General features: G+C 51.1%; 1 protein-coding gene across 2 annotated transcripts; it reads right to left on the bottom strand.

Moving 5' to 3' along the window:
* Positions 1 to 8,201: 8,201 nt before the first annotated feature.
* Positions 8,202 to 23,602, bottom strand: CACNG5 (calcium voltage-gated channel auxiliary subunit gamma 5). 2 transcript variants are annotated; one of them, XM_032199884.1, is made up of 7 exons: positions 23,556 to 23,602; positions 18,050 to 18,333; positions 12,069 to 12,385; positions 11,257 to 11,343; positions 10,938 to 11,078; positions 10,359 to 10,504; positions 8,202 to 9,831 (listed from the first exon to the last, which is right to left on the bottom strand). In XM_032199884.1, the coding sequence occupies exons 3-7, from the start codon at positions 12,274 to 12,276 to the stop codon at positions 9,574 to 9,576; spliced, it is 840 nt and encodes a 279-aa protein (XP_032055775.1). In that variant the 5' UTR covers positions 12,277 to 12,385; positions 18,050 to 18,333; positions 23,556 to 23,602; the 3' UTR covers positions 8,202 to 9,573. The 2 variants fall into 2 exon arrangements, with proteins under 2 accessions (XP_032055775.1, XP_032055776.1); XM_032199885.1 differs by lacking the exons at positions 18,050 to 18,333; positions 23,556 to 23,602 and adding an exon at positions 14,646 to 14,753.
* Between the last annotated feature and the right edge of the window lie 1,051 nt (positions 23,603 to 24,653).

A 24,653-nucleotide genomic window follows, 5' to 3' on the forward strand; every position in this document is an offset into this window, starting at 1 on the left:
GGCCGTGGGGAGCTCTCTGCATCCATTTGCATCATGAATATTTGATGCCACAAGTGCTGCAGCTGGGATGCCGCAGAAGCCACGGCTCTTCCCATGCCCTCTGCCAAACCTTTCAGTTGGATTTTGTCCCATTTCACCTCCTCTGGCCCAGCAGTGTTTTTGTCTGCTGGACTGAAGGGTCCTTTTGTGTCTGATGCCTTCTGTGCTGCGATCCAGCTTCCCTCTGATGTTTTAAATAGCTGGTGCTTTGTTTCCTTTTCATTGCAAATCATGAAAAATGTTAACCCCCCTCTCTAAGGGAGTAAGAAACAGAGACCAAGCTTCCTAAGGGCTTCTAAATCCCCCCAATCCACTGGAATTACCCTTGCATCTTTCCCGTGGACTCCCCCAATGATGGAAGTTGGAGTTCAATTAATGGCCTCACCTTTGAACATCCCAGTCTGAAGGTCTCACAGCCTTGACCAGGAAAAGACAAAGGTCCACATCATTTATGTGCCAGCCTTTTAATTGAATTGCCTAAACAGGCTCCAGCCATTCCAAGTCTTAATTATTACTCCAAGCAAAGTTATACCTAATTTATTCTCAAGCATCTTTCCTGACATCTTAAAACAAACAAAAAAGCAAAGACCTTCAAACAAACGGGATGGGCTGGTAGATCTGTTTGCACAGAACTTTACATTGTATTTCATCTGCCTGAGCCCCCTCACACAGCCTTTTTTGGGGACTTCAGGGCATCACCGTCCCATGGTCCTTCTCTAACACAGGCCACCTGGAGCTAAATAACCCTTTTTCTTTTTTTTTTTTTTTTTTTTAAACTCACATCACAAATAAAGCACCAGAAAAATATGAAGATATGGTAAAACCACAATTCTTTGTAGCTAATTTTTTTCCTTTGTCTCTGTTTCAGGCTCCTCATTTTCCTGGGGGTACAGGTCCCCAGGATGGCCCTTACGGCAGTTTCTATAAGCAGCTTCAATTTCTTTTGCACCAGTAACATGGGGAGGGAGCATCTTGCTTAGTGCTAGTCACCATGCAGGGCAAGCAAAATATGAAACCTCCAGCAAAATATTATTATTTGTATGCATACTACAGGAAGCACATTTCATCCAAAGTTCCCAATGTACCAGTGTGCCTATGAGGAACATTTCTACTTTTTATAAATGGGAAAACAGAGAGCCCAGACATGGTTTGATGCGGAGGGGTGTTTTCCCCTCTTGCCCTGTAGCATCCTTTGCATGTGGCAGTCACCTCCTGGTGCAGTCTCCCATGGGAAACAGCTTGGATTCGCCCCCACATATTTTCCTGGGCCAAGTTAAAGTGTGGATGTTGCTCCTGAGCACTCCCTCATAATACACAAGGAGAGGGACTAATGCCTTTGTTGCTGTACTTCAATGCTCCATCTTCTCTCCTCATACAAAGTGATTCCTGGCTTTCTTTTGAGATGACAATTATTAACACACGCTTGGAAAAATGCAAATATGTAAGAATTATTGGGGGGGGGGGGAGGGGGAAGAAAAAGCCTCCAGGAGTGTGGAGGTGGCAGTGTTATAATCTCAGGCTGTCATGGGTTTAACGTTATTAAACAACTCCTTAAAATAGCAGCCGTGAATTTTCCTGTACAGAGCTCAATCCAGAGGGGCCGTGGCAGACTGGTGCTGTTGGAGGCTCTGGGCACAGGAGACAGTCACAAAACCCCAAAGAGAAGCTTTTGTAGGGTGCTCTGGGGCCCCATGTCCATGGCAGACGGGACAATGATCTTGTCTGGCTGGCAATGAAGCTTCACACCATGGTGGCCCAGGAATCAGCCCTCACCCAGTTCTACCAGGCTCATCCCTGCTGACATGAACAGAGTTTCTGCTGCATTTTTAATTGCAGAAATGTATTTACATGAATAAAATACAGCTCAGTTGGGGATATGACCTACTTTTATATGGAATGATAAAACAACTGAAGGTTTTATTTTTATTGCATTTATTTCAACTGTTCTCTGTCAGACAGATGCCGAAGCAGATCAATAGGAAACCCACAACCGTCAGGCTGCTTTCTTCTGGAAGTGATCACGTTTTGATTGAGATGACTGTGAGCTGCTCCATTTCCATGATGCAGCCTGTAACCTTTGGATCAGTAGAGCAGTTTTGACAGCATATAATTTATACAGGGATAAATTATTTGATGTGGGTGGGGAGAAGGGGTTTTCATGTACATGCTCTGCACTGCTAGTAAGATCCTCTCTGCGTACCTAAATTATAAATAATAATACTAAATAATATATATTTATATTGTCCTGGACAAGCACAGGTCACTCTGAAATTCATTTAGCACTGCAGGAACTGGGGATGCTCTGTCAAAATACAGACCCTGTAATTCCTGCGAAAACAGAAACTGCCATTTGCTTTTTAAGGCTAAATAGAAGACTGCACTCAGGTATTTGAACTTGTCCAGCACTGAGGCAAAGCAGTTTTCAAAGCCGTGTTATTTCAATGTCCCTGGGGGCCTGTGGATGGCTCCTGGGGAGGAGGAGGTCACCGGTCCCTGCTCTGGCTTCTGTCACTGGCCTCCAAACCCACATAATTCCTGCATTTGTCCCTTGCCACCTGTCCCAAGTGGGACAAACTCACAGGGAAGGGTCACAGTCTGCTCACACACCTTTCCTCCTGCAAGAGCTGGCACAATGGGAGCACTACTGACAACCTGTGCTGGGATGGCGGCACACTGAGACTCCAAACACGGCTGCTCCTTGCTCATACACAACACAAATAGCTCCCCCTTGCTTTGGAAACATCCCGTTTCTCCCCCAGAGGTAAAACCAGCCAGCTCATCTCCAGATAAGCAGAATGACATTTTGGTACTTAATCAAATTAACTCTCATTAATTACATAACACCTTTCTGCTTCCTTCACAGACTTTCCCCCTGAAGTTGCAGTGGGAAGCTGGCACGTGTGAGGATGCCAGGTGGACATGAGGACCTCGGGGTTGTATTTTTGTGAACAAACACCCCATTGAAGACATTATCACTGCAGCAAAATCAGAAATGAGAGGGCATTTCCCTCTAACACCCTCTCTGTGCCTTCCATTTCCTCTCTCGCAGCAGCCCAGAGCCTGGTGCTTGCCAACACACACGTGCTTAGCAGAGTGTTTTGCTTTTGCTTGGCTCTAGCCATGATCCACATCTGACGGGATGTCAGCGTGTGCCTGCACACTTTGTTGGTTAGCAGCAGAGCGCTGAACCTCACACGCAGCCTCACCTTGAGGTCTGTGTGCAGTTTGGGGCACCACAGTATAAGAAGAACTTAAAACTACTAGAGAGTGTCCAAAGCAGGGCTACAAAGATGGTGAAAGGTCTAGAGTAGAAGATGTGAGGAGTAACTGAGGTCACTTTGTTTGTTCAGCCCAGAGCAGAGCAGGCCAAGGGGAGGCCTCATGGCAGCCTGCAGCTCCCTCACGAGGGGAGCAGAGGGGCTGGCGCTGAGCTCTGCTCTCTGGGGACAGCGACAGGACCTGAGGGAGCAGCATGGAGCTGGGACAGAGGAAAGTCAAGTTAAGGGTTAGGGAAAGGTTCTGCACCCAGAGGGTGGTTGGGCACTGGGACAGGCTTCCCAGGGATGTGGTCAAAGCACCGAGCCTGTCAGAGTTCAAGATACATTTGGACAACACTCTCAGACACATGGTCTGATTTTTGTGTGGTCCTGTGTGGTGCCAGGCGTTGGACTCATTGATCCTTGTAGGTCCCTTCCAACTCAGGATATTCTGTGATTTGCAGACTTGCAGGTGCTCGATGGTCACTGGTACTAGTTAGGGCAATGTGAACTTTGCTCTAAAACGAGCAATTTAAACAGAAACCAAGCAAGCCTGGCTTGAGCAAACAGGCTGGCTTGTGCAGCCCTGTGAGCAGCCTGAGCTACAGCAACCTGAGCTTACACAGATGCAGGAGCCACCCAGCACCTCCTCTGCACCCTCACATGTGGTTTTCCTTTCAGAAAAAAAAGAATGCACTCTGCCCAAACATTAAAGATTAAAAGCAGCTGCATCTCATCACAGCCAGAAGATTTATTGGGAGCCGATGTCAAAAATGATGGCTTATTGGGGAATAAACCAGAATGCTGGCATTGCGTATTTTCAAGGCATATAAATCACAACTTGCATGGGAATAATCCACCTTTCATTGGAAGTGGAGAGAGGGGTGAGGTTTAGGGATTTCTGAGATTGTTCAAATAAAAATGCTGGACAGAGCCTGCAGAGCACTGTGCTACAGATTGCCTAGGGCTTGAAAGCATCCTGGTAGAGCCAAGATATTTATCAAGTACAGCCCTCGGGACTGGAGTCTGGCAATACAGGCAAGTGGGGCTAATCTTTTGGTTGAAATACTGCTGTAAATAATCTGTAGATAATAATAAATTCATTTTTCCCCCTACAAAGTGAATTGGCCAGAGGCTCAAGGATGAAGTGGTGTGAAAACAAGAGAAAGGGAGGAGGTTGGCACACGACCAGAGCTGCTCTGACCTGCACTAGCATTGGCAACCAGGTCAGGGATGCAGACAGCATCACGACCTCTTCATGTTTGCTCTGGGTTCACCTTTGTGGCACAATCCAGTACAGCTGACTGCCTAAAGGTTCTTCCTCGTGCCACCCAAAATGAGCTGGGGACAAGGTTATCAGAGGACCCTACCCCAAATCAACATGGCCTGCAGGTCTGGCACACACCTGCAGCCCCAGGGGAGGGCTGGGTGATGAGCAATGCCACACCATCAGGAGCAATCTCTCCAGTCCTTTAAAATTGTTGCATCCTGGTTTACAACCAAAGACATGCAGAGTGATCGCCTGCCCATTATGACTGCTGCCCACTGAGGTCCTCATGATCCAAAATGTCAGGTACATAAAACCTTACACAAAAAGAAAGCAGAGGCAGATCTTCCCTTTCTATAAGGTACTGTATCCATGGGAACAGATGCAGTTTGATAGCCACACAATAGTGACAGACAAAAGACCTGCGGTGCAGAGGGAGAGGTCAGCGGAGCACCCTGACCACAGCGGGGCACAAGTGGCACTGCTGGGCACTCAGGGTGCTGGGGACACCCTCCTCTGCACCCCACATGTCACAACTTTATCACGTATGGGGAAGCTGTGGTGCAGCCAAATTACAGACAGAAAAGTTAATGAGCTGCACTGGTCCTCAGCTAAAGGAGAGATGGGGGAACAAAGGCAGCCCATGCAGCAAGCGATGCTGCAGAGGGGTATGGAAGAGCCCAGCAGGAGGCCCTGAAACTGTGAAAGTGGGGAGGAAAACACTGCTGCTTTTAGTCAGGCATGATGTCAGACTCCTATCTCATTTTATTTTATTTTTTATTCTGAAATAAATACATCCCATAAGGAAAGAAGAAAGGAAAAACAAATCCTCTCAATTATTTCTTCTTCCCTTATTAGTGGAGGGCTATTGACCTGGGTGGCTGTTTGTCTGCTCACACAGTGCTCCCACCACACACACATCAGTTCTGCATCATTAACAAGCTAACAGCAGGGAGGAACAAGGCTATTTAATTTCTTAGCATACCTTGAATAGCCCATGGGGCTAACTCATGTTTGGGAAAATGCATACACAATGCTGACAAATAGCATTTATAAGGCAGAAGAACAAGGGCTCACAAGCAGGGCTTTCTCCACTGGAAGCCTCCAACCTGCGCACAGTGTGCCCAGGCCAGCTCCTCACCCTGCCACAGTGAAGCTTGGCTGAAACCCACCCCAGCACAGTCCCTCCAGGGCTGGTCAATGTGGATGTAAGGGCTCAGGTCCCCAGCCCTGATTCTGTGGAGACAGCAGCAAGTTTGGCTGGAGTTCACTCTCCCTGGGCCTGCTACAGCAGTGACTTCGCGCATCAGAGCAGGGCTGGGCTGCTCCAAAACTTGCCCAAACCTCCCCACCCCATAGCAACAGCTTCACAAGCAGCCAGCCCAGCAGGGTGCCTGGTCTGCACTCCTGCAGGTTTGGAGTTCCTACCTTACCTTAACCTCCCCAGTGGCTCTCCATGTCCACTGGCACATGCAGGTGCAAAACAACAGCACTGGAGGGCATTTCAGCCACATTTTTATATATCTACATACATGTAGATACTTCTTCCGCTGCACAAAAAGGAGCTCTGGAGCTATGAGCTGCTAGAGCAGCAAATGAAGCAGAGCACGCCCCAGCACAGCCTCGTTATTCCCAGCTGCTTAATTATTGCTCACAACTGGTCTCTGGTGAACCTCTTGTATCCTCTCCCCACAAATCAATGAGGTTTTTTAGTCCTCTGCTAACAGCTGCCTGAGCTGCTCACTGCTGAGCCCCATTACACCTGGGGTGCAGGGACACCTTGGTGGCAAGGGGCAGGAGCAGAGCCTGTGTGCTGGGAGAGGGGAGCTTCCACTGCCCAGGAGATACTGGCCAGAAACATGTAATCCTGGGATTCTGATTCCATGAGGAAGCTGCAGAATTCAGCAGGGGCAGGGAACACAGTGAGCTGGGTGCGGATCAGGCAGCACTGGAGTTTTTATAGCCTTTAATCCCAGTAATTTGCTGTAATATTATGGTTCAAGTACCCACGGCTATGTGCACAAAGGGTCTGATACCCATGTTGTTCCTGCAAAACATCAGATTTTTTTCTTCAAAGAGTGCAGACAGTTTTCTATGAAGCATCACAAGAGCAATTACCTTCCTGCATCCCCATGAGCAGTTTGTCTCATCCTGCTGGGGTACAGCAGTGGAGGTGTGAGTTTAAGCACCCCAATCCTGTAGGTGTTAAACCTCTAATTTAAATGCTAGCTTATCCCCAACCTTTGCTTTTCATCTACTGCAGTTCAAGAGACAGACACGGGACAGTGTGAGGCTGGCACAGAAATTAGGGTGGGAGAGAGACCAAGGCAAGCAGCATTATTTGAGAATGTGGCATAACAGAGATTAAGGTGGAGTGAGGACTGGGAGAGGTGGTCAAATAATGAGTAGGCGTTCCCCCTGGGTACTAATGTTATATTTTGGCACTTACTGCCCTGGGGAGATGCTCTGAGGACATCACAGCATGGCCAGGCTCCGTGGCTCACTTGCCCAACCAGCCATGCCGTGCTCATATACCCTGTGATGGCATTGCCCAGCATGTGGGCAGCAATACCCACTGAACGGCCTGGGCTTCCCCAAGGATCAAGGTTTCCTATCCAAACACAGCATTTGCTGAGCAAACAACCAATTCTTTTGACAAATTTATGACCACAGTCCTGTGCTTATGAAGGGCTCACGCTCACCAGGTGAATGTGTGAACTCCCAGGCTCACAAATGGAGCCAGATGATGACAACCTCCTCAGCGAATTAAAATAATTACTTTTCTAATTCACTCCTAGGCTCTGCTAAACCCTCTAGGGCCTCAAGGAACACGTGAGGTTCTTCCATGCCTTCTGTTTGTGTAGGCAGATGCTTTAAAGTGAGTAATTCTGTATTTAATCACTACAAAGGAAAGCTCCACAGCGGGACAGGGATGTCCCAGGATGCTGAGCAGGATTAACCACGCTGAGCAGTGTGCCCACATGGGGAGGCAGCCAGCTGGGACAGCCCATGTGCCCCTGGGCAGCAGTGATGTAATTCTGCATCTGTGCAGTGCTGAAGGTCTCCCTTCCAAGATGAGATGAAATATAAGGGACCCATCAAAAGGAATATGCAAAGGCAGCAGCCTTTGAGGCACCGTCAAGCAGTAACATCAAGCCCAGCAAACAAACTAGACTGAAGCCATCCTTCCTACTGGCAGTAGGGCTGCATCAGAAGCATGGGGACACGTTGTGCCCCCACGCTTGGCCCTTCCTGGCAGCTAATCCCTCACAGCACACTCATGGTTTTAGTACAAGGACACAGGCACATGGGGGAAGCACAAAGAGTACAGATAAGCATAACTGTGTTCACAGAAAGCTGCCCTGGTTTTATAACTTAGCAAATCAGGAGCAGAAGATGCTAGATGACTTTACTTGCTTATCTGAAGGCACTGGAGAGGACATTGTCATGTTCAAGGGCTGGCTGGATATACTCTTACAGCGAGGTCCACAGGACAGGTGTCAGCATCAATGCGGATAGCGGCTGCTGCTCAAGACTTGGATCCAACTTTGGAGTAGTTCATGTGAATAACAACTAATAATAAAGCAATGCAAATATTCATTAAACAGTATGCTACAAATGAGGTCAAAAATGCGTGCATATATTCTATTTGTTTTAATTACAGTAAGACAAAACCAGCTCAAATATACCAAGAATCCCCAGAGGGTTTTGTTTTGCACAACGGAAATGTTCAGAAAGGCTCAAAATAACAAGACCAGAACTCAAGGTTGGAGGAAGCTCCTTCTGCGAGGCGATGAGCTTGCAGCTGGCACAGAGCACGCGAGGGAGCGCCACGCTGTTGTCCCCTGCCCTGTCTGATGGATGCTCTCAGCCTGGCAGCGATCAGTCTTCTAGGACCAAAGTGCATCATATGACAGCTTAAAACTTAAACCTCAAAATAAGTTCCATACACGCACACATACACACAAAAAAAGCAGCTAAAATTGCATTTTTTTCCTGCAAAAGTAAGACATAGACTAACTACTTTGCTATTGTGGACTAGTGCCATTAATTTCAGCTGTGTCACTTCACACCAGTTTGGAGTCTTGCCTTTCACTGAAATAACTTGCAGGGCCTTGCTCAGATGGCTGTGATTTTCCTAAATCCTGTGCCTAACGTTTCCTATGGGAAGGTTTTAGGTAGTTTTCCACTCAACCCTGCACTGAAATCCTCCCAGTCACTCTTCAGACCTCATCAATGGGATGGTGGAGGAGATGTGGGTGCCTGAGCCACCCCAGCAGCACGGGCACCCCTGGCTGCAGTGCCTCTGGCCCGCGTGGGATGGGGAAGCGACACTTTGCAAATGGCCACCGAGAAAACCCAACCTGCTTGGATCTGAGCCTGCTGAGGTATAGTCGAGAAAGATGGCTATTTCCCATTGCAGCCTGGTTAAAAGTGATATCCAGCAACGAGAGGTATCGACCAGTAAACATCGAATCAAGACAGAATTCTGATTTTTCTAGTGATGACTATGTCTTGGAAATTTACACAGATCTTTTAGGCCTGCTGGTGCTGAGGCCAGTGAATCTACAATTAAATGAAAGCCAAATGCACAAACTTTTGCAGCCTACCTAAACCAAAAAAATACACTTGTTTTTTTCCTAGTTCTACTTTATATTCTTTTTTTTTTTTTTTTTTTTTTTTTTTTCCTGCTCTGGAGTCCAGCCCTGGATTTGTCCCTCAGGCAGAACTGCTGTTTGCTCAGTGGGAAGTGCTGGAAGAAGAGGGCTTCGGAGACATTTCAGTTATGTAGGGAAGAATAAATAATAATAAAAAAAAAGAGACCAACAAAGAAAAGAAAATATCCCAATTCCCTAGGTTACATTGTTGGTTATATAACCAATCTCTATGGTTATATTTACACTCCTATAAATAGAGAATTGCCCTGAAAGAGAGGCCTAAAAATGACGAGTGGAGTCAGGACAGTGACCATCGGCTGGTGGGCCCGGGGAGGCACAGGGGAGGCGATGCTCAGCACGGGGACGAGGACATCTGGTCATAGTCAGGGCACTTGAGCAGAGCTGGGTAGCTGCTGTTCATCTGCAGAGACGCCTCGCTGGAGATGTCCGACGGGCTGCGACCCCGTGCCCACGCGTCCGGGTGCAAGAACTGCCCTGAGTAGTCGGAGCAGTTGCTCAAGCGGGGCCGGTAGAAGCCAGGGTGAGGCCGGTAAATGTCCTCGGCAGTGTATCGCTTCATGAACAGGTACACGGACATCACCCCGGCGCTCTGGAGGGGAGAGAAGAAAAACAGATGGCTCCCTTTGCCCTGCTGATGGCTCGCAAGTGCTCACGAGGAATGTTGCTTCCCTGCTCTGTGCCACAGGGCCCTACAGTAAACGTGGAGGCCCAAGCCCATCTCCTGCTCCTCTCCTTTCACACACCGCATCAAATCATGATCAGCCGTCCCCTCACTGCTCCAGGCATGTGCCCCATTATATGTACAGAATCACAGAATGATCGAGGTTGGAAGGGATCTCCAAGATCACCTAGTCCAACCTCTTACCTAACACTAACAAGTCCTCCACTAAACCATATCACTAAGCTCTAAATCTAAACGTCTTTTAAAGACCTCCAGGAATGGTGACTCAACCACTTCCCTGGGCAGCCTATTCCACCATAATATATATTGCCCCCATAGTCTACCCTTAACACCCCTCCCAGTCCTCTTTCTGTTCCCAGCTTGTGCCCACACTGACACACAATGGCTGAGAACAGACAATGCTCATTACAGGGATGTCCCAGAGCCACCGGTACCTCCGTGAGAAGGAAGGAGATGGCAGAGAATGCAAACGACCAGCCGTATTTGTAATTGAAGAATGTTTCTGAGTCCTTGGTCCTGTTGAGCATCTCGTCATTAATGCTGGATATGTAGAGGACCAGCCCCACCACCAGGGACAGACCTGGGGAGAAAGCAAGGAGGAAGGCAGTGAGAAACACTTCAGGGATGAAGGTGGTGAAGCAGCAGTTGCCTTTAGGAGCAGAGTGGCAGGTGAAAATGTAAAACTGTGGAAGGGGGCTTGAAATAACCAGGGAAGGAGGCTGCTTTCCCGCAGAGCTCACCCAGGGCAATTCTCCCATGTCAGTCAGAGCATTACGTGCTTGAGCGTGTCCTCCCACGCTCCCTATTCACAGCCAGGAGCTGGCTTCAGAGCTCGGCTGTCACAGCTATTTGTTTAACACTCACATAATCACATAAATAAAACACCCTCTTGGCTCATGAAGAAACATCCCGGCTGAGGAGTTTGAAGTTTCTGTGACCACCTCACCACAAGCCAGAGAGCATCCTCCATGCCCAAGGGATTTCCGAGGAGCACTTTGCTCTGCACTACTCACCCGACAGGATGAAGAATATCCCCGACACGAAGGCGAGGATGGTCCGGTGTGGGCGGATGTGGCCGATGTTGCTCAGGATGAAGCCGATGAACATGAAGAAGAGGCTGACCAGAGGGAAGGGGGTGGCAGAGCGGATCATCTCTGGTGGGAGAGGAGCAGAGGACAGGTCAGGGCCCCAGGGTCCTGCCTTGCTGCCAGGTTGATGTGGGTGCGTGGGTGGGTGGATGGAGCATGTTCAGGAATGGCACAAAGGGATTTACTGGGAGATAACAGCCCTTCGATGCCTTACAGGATGCAAAGACCCCACAGAATCACTTACTCAGGACATTGACTGTGGATTCGGATGTCAGCTGGATGTTCATGGGCATGACGTATTCTATAGTGAAACACCGGCCACGCTCCTCACCTGCAGCAAGCAGAGACAGAGTCAGGCGTGCAGTCTGAGTATCTGCTTGTTTTCTGGGGGGGAAGGTGGGGAGAGAGTGACTTTAAGATTCAGTGCATGCAAGAACATAATCTCGCTGTTTAGCGCTGCTTCCATCTCAGATGTTCGTGTGGCACACTGAACAGCATGGTGAGTAAAATCCTTCCTCTCACACTGCCCTGTCCAGTGAGCTTAGGATGAATTTGTTCATCTTCTCCCAGCTTCCCAAAGCAGTGGCTGCAACCCCATGACATTTTGGATCTGTCAGCCTGAAACTCCAATTCACTGCATTTTGTCCAGCTCCGTCCCCTCAGCCAAACCGCTTCATCAAAACCAGCATGAGCGGAGGAGACGTTTCATCTGACCTGAATCCCAATGTCACAGGGACAAAGAAGAGATTTGAGCAGCTGCCCAGATTCTGGGATGGATGGAGGGAGTGAGGGGTTGCAGGGCTGCTGCCTCATGGGCAGCAGGGTCCTGCACTGCAGCAACAAATCATCCCAGTGCCTGCATGTAATGAAAGGCAGATTTATCCATCCGGCTGCTCCAGCCAGCCATGGGGTGACCGCAGCACTTGCAGGGGCTGTGCCTGATTTTGGAAGTAAAACAGGCACAAACCTCTTCAAAGCCAGCTTTCCCCAGCCCTTCCCCATGACAAGCAGCAAACGCTGCCCCAGCAGGGGACGTTTTGGGTCAGGAAGCCATACCTGCCAGGAAGCAGACCCTCCAGAGCCCTGCATGCAGCGACAGCTTGATTTCGGCCGTCTGGTTCTGGGGCTGGACGATGCCCTCCTCCAGGTAGAGCCAGTAGTCGGTGCTGACGGAGATGCCCAGGAGGCCGAGGCCGCAGACGGCGAACACACTGCTGAGCAGGGTCAGCGCCTTCCTGCCGCATGCACTCATCCCCAAAAGCATGGAGGGGGCAACACCGCGGGGAGAGGGGCTGGGGTCACTGGCGTCCGCCGCTTCCGTGGGAGAACAGAAGTGTCCAAAGCTTTGCCCTCTGCCCTTGATGTAGATGGAGCTGAAATAAGCCATTAAACAAATCACAGGGGGCTCTGATGGATGGGGAATGAGTGAACTGCATCCCACCCGTGTCTGCACCCTGCCCACGTAGGCTGGTGGGTTTGTGGAGCAGGGGACTGGCTGTGAGCAGCTGGCAGCAGCAGTTGGGTTGAGGCCAGTGGCTGCTCAACCTCAGCCCCTGCTTCTTGCCCTGGGTTTAGCCAAACCTCAGTGTCCAAGAGCTCCTGCAACAGGGGCAGCATAAGCCAGAGTGCCTTGGCACAGGAACTGCTGGGGCTCGAGGGCACCACATTAACACATCATCAAGATCACTGCCCGACCGACACATGCTCCTGCACAGCTCAGGTCACCACAATGCTGCTATTTTTCCTCTTCTAGGGTAAAAAGCCACAAGTGCCAGTGTCAGCTGGGCACAGGCTGAACAGGCACAAGTGGAGCTGGTGCTTCAGGGGGAGATGGGGAAATGGGGCCAAGATGCTGCAGCCAGGCTCTGGGCAAGCACAAAGAAAGGAAGCAGAAAACCTTCCCTCACTCCCTACTTTGCTTATGGGTGGAATATTCCTTTTTTCTTTCATTTTCACTAGTTTTTAATTCTTTAATTTTTGCTAATCTGTGGAAGTTAGCAATTCTCACAGTGCCTTGCAGGCTGATAAAGCATCACCAGAAATTGGACTTCGGGTGCAGCAGAGAAGTATAATTAATAATGAGGGATGCAAGGGGAAAAGACACTAATGAAAGACTGGAGGAATAAGAGCAAGAAGGAAAGGATGCGTGAGCGAGATGGTGTTCTGGGGAGGGGAACAAGGCAGATAGCACTGTTGACTGCTTTTATAATGATGACACGAATCACAGGTAAACGTGGGTTGTGTTTATTTTCTAAGGCACATCTTGTTGTTCAGCACTCCAGACAATAAGGAAAAAAAGTATGGCTGGAAAACAAAGCCACCAAACCTAACACAGCAGCAACAAGGCACATTGTCCTTGGGCAGATTCCTTTAAAAATGGCATAGGCACTGTTCCCGCTGCGGGAAGTTTTGTGGAACAAGTGGGAGATGGCTGAGGACAGACCTGGAGCCGAGCACAGCTTCCACCCACTGCACCTGACAGCGTGGCAGGGAAGGCAGAGCCTTCCTGAGCAAACACAGTACTTGAACAGCCATTCCCAAATAATGATGGCTAAGTAGCAGAGCTGGGGCACGCTGTGTCGTGCATCTCCCCAGGTGCCAGATTTTGTGCCCACGCAGGAATAACTCGCTGCTGTCTGCATGCACGCCCTGTGCTCAGTGCTGCAGCAGGTGCTGGGGATGGAGCTGTTTTGGGGATGAGGCTGGCTTGGAAGGGAGGTCCTGCTGCTGTTGCTGTGGCAAAAGGGATGGGAGCCAGAGGGTAGTAGCCGAGATGGCAGTGCTTGCTGCGCCGACACACCTGGGTAGGTGAGCAGACTGGATTTTTCTTGCACCTCTGCTGTAAAGGTATCAATACTTACAGTGACTCGCAGAGATGCCAAAAATCCTCACAGCTTGCACTTTCACACTTGAAAGCCTCCGAAGATGCTGCTCTGCCATAGGTCCCTCCCAGAAGCAGACGGTGCTCTGACAGCTATTTCGGAGCAGCAGCAAGCCGGGCTCTTTTGGGGAGCTCAGCTCTTGTAGCACACACCCCTGGGTAGCCCCCATACACATACACCCCTGCAGCTGGTCCTACGCACAGCCCTGCCTGCACCTCCACCTTGCTGGGCAGGGACAGGGAGAGAAAAGCTGGGAGTGCTGCTGGGAGGTTTGCAAAGTCTTGGGAGAGTTCGAGAGGGAAGGAGAGAGGCTTTTATTATCACATACGCACTGAGGGCAAAGCAGACAAGTACATCTCAGTAGGAAGCAGATGTACTTGCACCCTCAAGCGTTGCAGCCGCTCTGACAGTCCTCTCCCATCTGAAATCAAGGATTTGGCTCTTCCTACGTTCACACTGAGCTGCTTCCCAGAAGGTACCGACCTACGGGAAGGGGAGTGCTGTCACTTACAGACAGCCCAAGCAAATGCTCCTGCTCCTGCAAGCTCTCCACCTTTGCCTTTGCTAAAGAGGCTCATTTTTAATGTTGTTATTGTTTTCTTCAGCTCAAGAAATCCAGGACGTGTTCCCAGCAGTGACTGTGGGTATTTGTGTTCTGTCCACAGGCTGGGCACGGCAGCAGATGGGCACAGCCCTCAGGCTGGTAGAGGTGCTGTGGTGGGGACATAGGGTCCTTTTTAGTCCTATTTACCTTCAGCTCCGTGTCCCTGCCACAATGTCCCTTTCAAGCCAGGCACACGCTGCTGTCTGCACAAGGTGCACTGAGGAGAAGCCCAGAGCTTTTTTCCTTCTTCTCTCTTTTTTTTTTTTTCATTTTTTCTTCTTTCTTTTTCCTGAGGAACAAGTAGGCAGCAGCTAAGGAAGAAAAAGAAGTTCTGGGGCAGAGAAGCACATCCTGCAAAGGTAGCACTGCACCTTGATTGTCCAGCAGCAAATAGAATAACCTCACTGTCAAGGGAATGGGCTGCCATAAAGCTGCAGTAGATAGGACACCACTGTAGTGCTTTACTGGATGGGAATGTGTCCTTTCCCAGCCCTGCACAGGTCCAACAATACGACCATGCAAAACGCAGATCCTCTGGCTCAACTGTTCTCCTCCCTAACTTGTGACCATATTTTCTAGTTGCCACATCAAAACGAGCAGTGTTTACTACAGGATGCCTCATCCCTCTTGGCATTTCGATGCCAAAATGGTAAAAGGAGCTGGAATCTATTCTTGGCTCATGTATCATCAAAAAAAGGTCCTTACTGCACTTATTTTGTTGTTGTTGTTAATAAGGCACCAAAAATAAAAGCAGGGAGTATGTGAAAGTCCAAATAAAGCCATTCAGAGGGAAATAGATATATACGTGACTCTTTTGCTGTCTACCAACAGCAGGGATTAGGAAATAGACTGGTTTGGCATCATTTATATTGGTCATTGGGGTGACGCTAGCAGCAGGAAGAGGGCTCAGGCAGCAGAATCACGCCTCTCAATTGCCTCATTTCTTTTCACTCTCACACTTCAATTTCCATGTAATCACGGGTTCATTAGAGAGCAATACTTATTACTGCCGAGCTGGCAAATAAAATCAAGGCTGATGAAGAGGGGGCCGGGGAGACAGGGATGGTGCCCCCAGCACAGCGCTTCCCCCCGTCCAGTGTTGCTGGAATTAGCTGGGCCCCAAGAGAAAGATTTTTCAAGGACAAAAAGAGAAGCTGGCTTGGTTTTCAGCAGGGATTTAGTTCCTGGTAACCTTTACAATTTGTGCAATGCTCCATACAGATGAAAAGGTGATGCTGTTCGGCTTCCAACAGTATCTGTATTTTAAATTTAAATTAATATCACCACCAAGATGTCCAAGAAGCAGGACCTGAGAACGGTTCCTGCTCCTTCAACCACATTATGCCAGCTTGTGGTAGCCCAGGAAATGTTAAAGGCAGCCTGCGGTGTAGCCTGCAGGCCTCATAATGAATTTCTTTTTGTCTTGGAGCCACAGCTTCTGATGGGGAGCTCACATGCCCCTTGCTGGGACTGAGCCCTGCAGAAACCAAAGTGAGTGTTGGCTTTGCAGCCACCCAGGTCCAACAGCAACTTTGAATCCTGCTCTGTGGTCACAGGTAGAAAATGTCATCCTGATTTCTGAGCCCAGCCCTCACTGATCCAACTCAGTACAGGTCGCTGCCCTGGGCTATGTGGAGGGGCTGGGAAAAGTAAATGCCACTGTTGAGCTGCCTGGGCTGGAGGAGCCGTATCAATACCTCTCTGCTGGTGAGTTCAGTGTAACAGCGCTCCCTCCTCACCTGGGTGAGGGGATAAAGAGCAGGGCTGAGCCAGGCCGAGCAGGCAGCTATTGATTTCCAGGAGGCTAGAGCACCATTTCTAATTTTCCTGACATTTGCAGCGCAGGGAAGCACAGCCCAGGTTATCGGAGGGAAGGCTCGGTTTGCGGCGGGGTGCTGGGATCCTACACAAGCCCGCTCCTCCAACAGCCCCGCTGCAAGCCAGAGGCAGAGGCAGCTCGGAGTTAAGCCATGGATCTGGAGTGGTGGGAGAGGAGAACACAAAGGAGGAGGAATGAAACCTGGAGAAAAGGGGATAGGAAACCCACTGAGTGCATGAGAGATGTACAAAGAGCGCCGGGGAACGGCACAAGAGGAGAGCGAGCTGTGGCGGAGCTGAACTGAAAAGAGCAGCGCCCACCAAGCTGTGATGAGAAAACTGGGCTGGCTAAAAATAAAGGGCCTTCAAGTAGCACGATCTGCTCCTCAGGACGCAGTGCAGGCCATGGCGTGGGCAAGAACAAATAGGTCATGGAGAGGGGCTCGCTCAAACCCCACTGCTCACAGCTGTGAATATGGGGGCAGCCAGGCATGGGTGGTCACTAGCCCTCGGGCTGCCCAGCACCATGCTGCTCCCTCTGGGCTAATGCCCCAAAGCCTCACCTGGTCATTTGTGACCCTAATGCAGTAGGAAGGTGGTGGTGCAACCACATAGTGGTGGCCACTGAGCTTGCAGGGCATGTGGCCCCGCACTGGTGCTCTGCTTGAGCCTGGCCACAGCACAGATCTCACGACACGTATTGTAAAGGAGGGCATAAATATATAAGGCAGCTTTACAGAGCTGCATTAGTGTCACAAAGAAATGTGTCGGCTCGGTTTCTGAGAAAGAAATCGCATATTGGAAAAAATAAGTACAGAAATAAATCTTTTAGATGTGGAGGAGGTTTAGCCCGATATTAAGAAATGAAGCAGTCCAGCTCATGGCAGTGTGAACAAACGCTAGTAACTGCTCCATCCAGCAGCCATAAACTTCAAAAGAATCAATACCGGACTTGAAAGCTTCCCTTGGCTGCAAACAGTGGTGCTGCGCTGCCAGCCCGGCACGGTGCATAGCCATTACAGCGGGGTAGAAACACAAGCATTGACTCAATCAAGCACGCTGGGCTCACAGGCTCTTAAGAGAGTTGTTTGTTTGTTAAAAAAAAAAAGGGAAGGCTGGTTATGAGTTAAAGTCTAGCTTAAGTTACACCACTGATAATCCTATCAATTTTTTGCTTGTCATCAGACACAAGGAACACCTGAAAAACAATTAGGATTAAGATCTGTGGCTGCCACACACTGTTAATGGTCACCAGTGACAAATTTTATGATGGGGTTACTTAGGATTTGTCTTTTAACTGCCCTTTCTGTGTGGACCAGATTTGCAGCTGAGCCCACCTTCGGGTTGAGAACCAAAGACAAGGAGATAAAATGATATTCCCAAGGTCACAGGAGCAGCAGCTGAGATTTACCTCCCAGCCCCAGACCTCTAACCAGATGCTTTCCCGAAACAGCCGCCTCCGCCGTGCCCGCGCCGCCACGCTCGCTGAAGCGCTGGCTCTGTTCCAGCTCATTCACACTAATGGCTTTGGATGATGCCAGCGACTTCCAACAAATAAAACCATCGACCGAATGGCCCCCCCGGCCCCAGCACAGCCCGTCTGCACACACTCATTCACTCGGTCTTTCAGGACCCACAAATATCCCCCCCCCAAACCTCCCACCGAGCATCTCCTTCCTGCTAGCGGCAGCGCCCGCACGCCTCATTTCTCCTCTGCTTTTTACAGCTCTTACCTCTTTTAACGCCAGCCGAAGCAATGTTGTCACAAGTGGAAAATCAGCGATGTTTGCTTCCGAGCTCAGGTGCTGGCAGAGCAGGAGGGGAGCTCACAGTGAGGAGGGGGCCCCAGCCGGTGCTTTGGCTGCGCGGTGCTCGGAAGCAGCTGGACACAGTGAGGCTTTGGTGAAGGTCTGGGGCCACGGGAGAGGCTCTCTGCCCCGAACTGACTCACAGGAGGGTGGCACAAGGCTGGGACACGGGGACAGGCAGATGGCAGGCAGGTCTTGCAGCTCTGACCCTGTGGTTTTGTAGGAAAGCAGCACATGAAATGTGTTTCTCAGGAGGGAAATAGGAGGTGAAACACAGAGCTTGGAATATTGCCCAGGCACTCAACTCCTGTTCTTGAGGAACAAACTGTGTGTATATACACATTCAAAGTTTCTATCAGTAGCAATAGCTGACACCTTACCTTGCTGGACCCTTCCCAACACCCTTTCACCCCCTGGATATGAAAGCTGGCACCCATTAGTCACCCACTGCACTGTGTCAGTGCTCCCTGTCAGGGACAAGACCCAAACCACTGGCTTCTATCCTCTACAAAGAGCTACAAAGGGGGGATATTTAGCGCTGGAAAGCAGATCAGCTGGGGACTTTGCTATAAGATGAGCAGAAATCTCATTGTAGTGTCATGTGGAGCTGTGCTTGCCCATTAACTTCTGCATGCCGTAAATCACAGGCTGCAATTGATGCAACCTGATGATCCTGTGACCCTCTTCTGGCTTCAGCTTGGTGCTTCCCTCAGCTCACCTTGGCTGGCACGGATGGAGCCTGAGGAAAGGCAGCAGCACAGATAAATGATGGCAACGCGATCTCCTGCATACACAGCCGCTGGGGCAGAGCAGCTGGCTCAGCCACGGGCATCCAGCTCACCGCGGGACTAGGGTGAAATACTGGATCTCTAACAGTTGGTTTGTGTTCACTTCCACTTGTCATTTAGGATGGTATGAAATCCTGCAACAATCATGTGTATTAAAAAGGAAAAAAAAATCTCTTCCCTGCATATGACAGCTTTTCAGTGTCTCTGTGTCCTTCCAGCAGCAAGGCAGGTCATGCAGCTGAAGATCTTGGGCACCTTTTCTGTAAGATATACATGTTTTAAACTGAGGTGAGTATGGACAGAGAGCACGTACCAGTGTAAGGTTTTCCCTCTGCCCTGCAGGCACCATGAGTTATGAACATGACTGCAGGAAGCTTCCCTGGGCTGCGAGCTTTTACTGCTGCAGGACATCTGAGGACAAGCCCCAGGTACGAGCCCAGGTTCCAGCTGCTGAGCAGAGCGGGGCCAGCACCCCCGTTTCCTTTTTCTCCCCTTAATGGCAGTGCGTGACAGCCTGAGCTAAATTAAGCAGTGCTGGGAGGAAAAAATAGCATCAGGAGCAAATCTTCTGCCTCCCCCGTGCCTGTGCTGGGAGAGGCGATCCCGGTACCTGCACAGGCAGCTGCGGGAGCTCCCCGACACGCAGCTCTCCTCCGCAGCGCCCACGGCTGCATGGCTCCTGTGGATATTTTCCATACGATAAGTGAGACAAAGCAAGGAATCCCCCAAGCACCATTTTCACCTCTGAGTGAGGAAGGCTGCAGGCAGTGGTGCGATGCGCAGGCTGTGTGCGTGCTGGCTGCAGAGACCTGCCTGTCCCAGCTTTGCCACAAAGCCTCCGAGTTCCGAAACATCCCATAAAGAAAGAGAAGGGCTGCAATATCCACACCTTGGATGAGCATCTCAAAGGCCGTTAGCAGCTGTCATTAAACCTGTTTACCAAATACTGAGGAATTCGGGACCCAGTTTCTGATACGCCTGGAGTGTTGTCTGGGTGTACAAGTCCTCACGTTCAGCCACGGAGCTGCTGCAGAAGTTTGGTCCCGTCTTCACACAGGGAAGGTCTTTGCCTTGTGTGGCTTGTTGGGTTTAATAAGGAAGTTATGTGATAATGAAGAACATAATAATCATTTACACCACATCTGGGGGTGGTAAGCTTTCCAATGCCCTGATTTTAGCAAAGATTCATTGCCAGTGCCGGGCTGTAGCTGAACACCCAGCAGAGAGGATAGGGAAAACCACGCAGGTCACAGCAGCCTGTGCCCAGGCAGCAGCAGTGGGGCTGGAGGAGCGGAGCTGGGGGGAGCCAGCCCAGCCTGGGGATGACATCTGTGGGAGCAGCTGGGGGAGAGGCTCGGTGTCACTCCTCCGTGGCCAGCACCTCCAGCAGGTGAAACTTGGTCTGAGTGCATGGAGGTGGTCTTCACCTGCACCCTGCTCCTGTCCAAACGCTCCCTCCGTAACATCACTGCTTGTTCCTGCAGCGCCTCTCCTCCACCTCTGCATGATCTGATGTTTTCCACTCCGTTCGGTCTGAAGGGTGTTTTGCAGGTTACTGCAGGACAGTTGGCACACACGGCAGTGACCCAGGGAGGTCGCTTTCCTCTTCAGCCATCCCCACTTCGCTTGGAAAAAGGGCAGTTTTGTGCAGATTTGCTTCCTGCCTGTAGCCCACCGTTTCCGTACTGCTGGAGAGAAAGCTGCTTCCAAGCAGCAGCTCCAGCATCAGGACGATTTAGCGCAACTTTCCAAGTCACCCAGTTTCCTAGGTCAGGTTTGCTGCCTTGCTTCTTCCAGGGTGTCCCAGCGTAGCTGGGAGAGAGGACCATTTTCTACCAAACATCAGGTCAGTGCTGCTCTGAACATCCCCCCGAGAGCCACCACAGCTGAGCTGCCACAGCAGCAGGAACCAGGGATAAGAGCAGGGCCGAGGATGGCAAGAAACTAAAGCAAAGACACTGCTCAGGTTGGGCACTTTGGCAATGCCGAGGGCAAAGCTTTTGCATGGGACACAGCACCTGCTGAGTGACTTTGTCCTGGGAACAGGAACACTGGAAAACTCTTCTGATCTGCATGCGTGTAAGCAATGGGTGGTGATTTTGTTTTTTTGCCTTTTTCCCTCTTTTCTAATTCTCCACTAGGTGAAGCTTCATCTCCTCCTAATCCATGGCACACCAGTGGGAACATCTCACCTAGGCCTGACGTTATGGCACTAGCCTCTGCTGCTGATTTTGAGTTTGCCCTCTGCATTTAATAGCTGAACGTGCTCAGAGACCTCCCTCCCTTCTCCACCCAACTTCCTGACTGCCACCAGGTGGGAAGCCTCAACCTGCCGTGCTCCCAGCTCTGCCATCCCTGATCCTTGCTGACTGGTCCCCGTGGATGTGGATTTCCCTAGAAGCACTGGCCCTGCACAGAGTGGGAAAATGGATCACCTGCGAGTTATCCTGGGTCAGTGCTTGCCATCTGCCCACACAACACCCCCTCAGTGTGGCCCTGAGCACCACTCCAGCAAGGTTTTTCACCAGTGAGCAGCGATAAATCTTTATAACAAAGGAAAAGCAGCAAGTCCCATCCCCCAAAGGGACTGGCTACAAACCTCACTCACCTGTAACAGCACATTTTCTGAGCCTGACAATGCATTAGCTTGGCTCTGGGACAAATCCCATGTTCCCAGTAAATATTTTACTGTAAATGTCAGAATCTTGTGGCTGAGCAGCAGTAAAAATTGATGTGACTTTATTCCAAATCGCATTCCCAGAACACACCTGGAACCCAAACCTCCTTTAATTGCAGCAAGATTAAGACTCACAGGTAACTTTTGAAACCAGGACCTAGGCTCCATCACCTAATTATTTTAGAAATGCCACCCTGAAACCAGGGCTTTAAATCTTTCCAGCTGGCTTATGAAAAAGCTCCTGGTGCTTTCTGTAGCTGTACACTTGCGCAGATCACAGCTCGCCGATACTGTTAAAGCCTCTGTGGGCTTGTGAATTATTTCCCTTTCTTATCTTCTATTCCCTTCCCTCTCCATAACAGAAGCTGAAGCTGCAAATGTTGCAGGACAGATGCTGCCAGATGGGGATTCATTCAGCTCACTGAATATATTCAGCAGCTACAGAAATACAAGAAAGAACAGGAGAAGCAAGCACGCAGAACCTTCCCTGTCCCTGGATGCCACAGGGAACCGCCGCACGTCGGACGAGAGGAAGGTGAGACGGCAGCAAGACAGGCTGCTGGGAGCCAGCCCCGGCCCTTTGGCTTTTTCTGTGGCTCATGAAGGTTTTGAAACCACCCCTAAAATTCAGCAGCACATGAAATTGGTGGGCAGATGAGATAGAGACAGGGGGACGGTCCCCTATCTAAGCTGCCTGCTGGGGTCACGCCACCGGCACCTGCTGTTACTGCGCAAAACTCAGCTCCAGTTCTGCTTTCCAGTGCCCTTGCTGGAGCTGTGCTGCTTTCAGTGACCTCAATGCCCTCGCTGCCCTTCCCAAGGCTTGCCTGCACCATGCAGGCCACCTACCAGCCTCGTGCCCTCTGCCCCAAGGAGGCTGGGGTGTGTGAAGGACAGCAATGGGGACAAGTCAGACCCTTTGGGCTTGGTACACCACCAGGGAGCCTCCTGCTGTATCACGCCTGGAAGCCACAACCCTAAAAGTGCCACACGTCGGGGGCTGATGAAGTTTCACCAAATGCCAAGCAATTAATCAACAGCCAAGCTGGGTGTCAGAAACCCTCTCTGCTCACTGCTCTGGTGGCTGAAATATCACATTTCATGTGTCACCACCTTTCGCAGGATATGAATAAGTGGTGTGAGGAGAAGTGAAGACTGGCTTCACATCCCCATTCGCTTGTTCATATGGCAACCCATGATCCAGCAATTTTTTTCCCCCTCTACTTTACTTCACTTAACAACCAGGTCAGATTTATGTCATGTAGCCTCACGTGAATTTACACTGCCCTCTCCAAGGGGGTTGCTGCACTGGAAACCACTGGCAGCCCATGACTTCCAGTGGATTTTATATTCCCTGTGAAAAACACACTTCTTTCCCCCAGATAATGTCCAAAAGTCTTGGGTGAAGCCCGGGGCTGCTCACAGCATCCCCGTGTCCCTGCTCAGCCTGGAAGAGAAGCAGCACTGGGATGAAGAGCCTGGGTTTATGGGTTCGTGGCGTGCTAAGTCCACTGTGGGGCTTTCAGATGGGTCTTGTGTGCCACCCAAAGGTCCCATCGCTGCTGGGCCAGAGCCAGGCAGGAGGGCACACGAGGCTGCGGGCATCTTGTGGGTGCCAGGACCCCCGGCACTGCCCCGCAGCAGGGTCTGAGCCCCCGGGGAGCTCCGGAGGGACAGCTCCCACCCCGACGGGGATGGGGAAAATAACGGTACCGATCCCCTACAACCTGCCGCCCGCACTCGATCCCCACCCCCAGCCCCCCCCCCAGCCTTCTGCTCGGCATTAAACTTTTTGGCTTTCCCACCCAACGCGGGGAGCCCCGCGAAGGGCGCAGGGCTGTGCGCCCCAGTGCCCACCAGGGGCGGCATGGGAAGGGTCCCCCGGTGTCCCCATGCCCCCCGTGTCCCCAGTCACCCCCGTGTTCCCCCATTCCTCCCTCCCGGTGCCCCCATCCCCGGCACTCACCGGCCCCGGGGCTGCTCCGTGCCGTGCCGTGCCGGGAGAGCCCGGGGAGAGGAGGGGAGGGCATCACATGGCGCCGCGGGGCCAGCCCACCTCCCTCCCTCCCTCCGTGCCCCCCTTCCCTCCCCTCCTCCCTCCCTCCGTCTCTTCCTCCAGCCATCCCTCCCTCCTTCCCCTCCCGCCTTCTCCATTCCCCCTCCCTCCATCCCTCCTTCCCGCTCTCCATCCTTCCTTCCACCTCCCTCCCCTCTATTCCTTTTTCTCCCTCCCCTCTATCCCTCCTTCTTCATCCCTCCATCCCCTTTCACCCTTTCCTTTTACCCCACCGCCTGTAATTTTTCCCCCCCTCATCCTTTTTTTTTTTTTTCCCTATCCCTTCTTCCCCCTTCTTTTCCTTTCCCTACATCCCTTCTCCCTCCTCCCCATCTGTCCCCAGTCCCTCCATCGGGGACCCAGCATTGCCCCTGCCCCTCCGTGCACCCCAGGACCCCCTGGGCTGGGACCAGTGTGGGGAGGGCTGTGCTGCCTGGGACACACTCGTCTGGGAGCTGGGAAAGGGAAATCTGGCTGTGGCCACCGGTGTCACACAAAGCCACATCCGAGGACATGGCAGACAACAGGGAGGATTGGTGGGCAGAAAGCCAGCATGCTGGAGAAAGCCAACTTGGCAGGACTCGGGCCGGGGCAGGGAGAAAGCCAGGGCTAAAGGAGAGAGGGACAAAGGGGCAGATGCTGTGGGCCCTGGAAACCTTCGCCAGACTGAGTGATTCAGCCAGAATACAGAAAATTAACGGCGGAGCTGGGAATAAGGACACGGCTCTGTCTGGGTATCCAGCGATGGGACACTTCCTCAGTCCCAGCGGGGAGGACTAGAAGGGGGTCACAGGCCATGCAGGTGCCCCCTGCCATGCAGGTGATCACTGCTGGGTGTGCAGCCACTGCAGCACGGGAGGCTTAGGGGCAAGTGACAAATTTGGCCCCGGAGCTCCCCTTGCACAGGGCTTTGGGGAGCTCCTCTGGCCCATCCTGGCTGTGGCAGCAGAGCAGGGCAGCAGCTCCATGGTGTGGCCCCAAGGGAAGGCACCCCTGAGGTCTCCCAGC

This window comes from Aythya fuligula, chromosome 18 (genome assembly GCF_009819795.1).
Source record: "Aythya fuligula isolate bAytFul2 chromosome 18, bAytFul2.pri, whole genome shotgun sequence".
Taxonomy (NCBI): domain Eukaryota; kingdom Metazoa; phylum Chordata; class Aves; order Anseriformes; family Anatidae; genus Aythya; species Aythya fuligula.

Bases quoted from the DNA above. Each gene is read 5' to 3' on its own strand.
- CACNG5 (XM_032199884.1), bottom strand. From the start codon at position 12,276: ATGCTTTTGGGGATGAGTGCATGCGGCAGGAAGGCGCTGACCCTGCTC. The intron at 11,079-11,256 runs GTAAGTGATTCT...CTCTCCCACCAG, and splicing joins ATCCACAGTCAATGTCCTGA to AGATGATCCGCTCTGCCACC. The intron at 9,832-10,358 runs GTACCGGTGGCT...TCTCCCCTCCAG, and splicing joins TCTCCTTCCTTCTCACGGAG to AGCGCCGGGGTGATGTCCGT.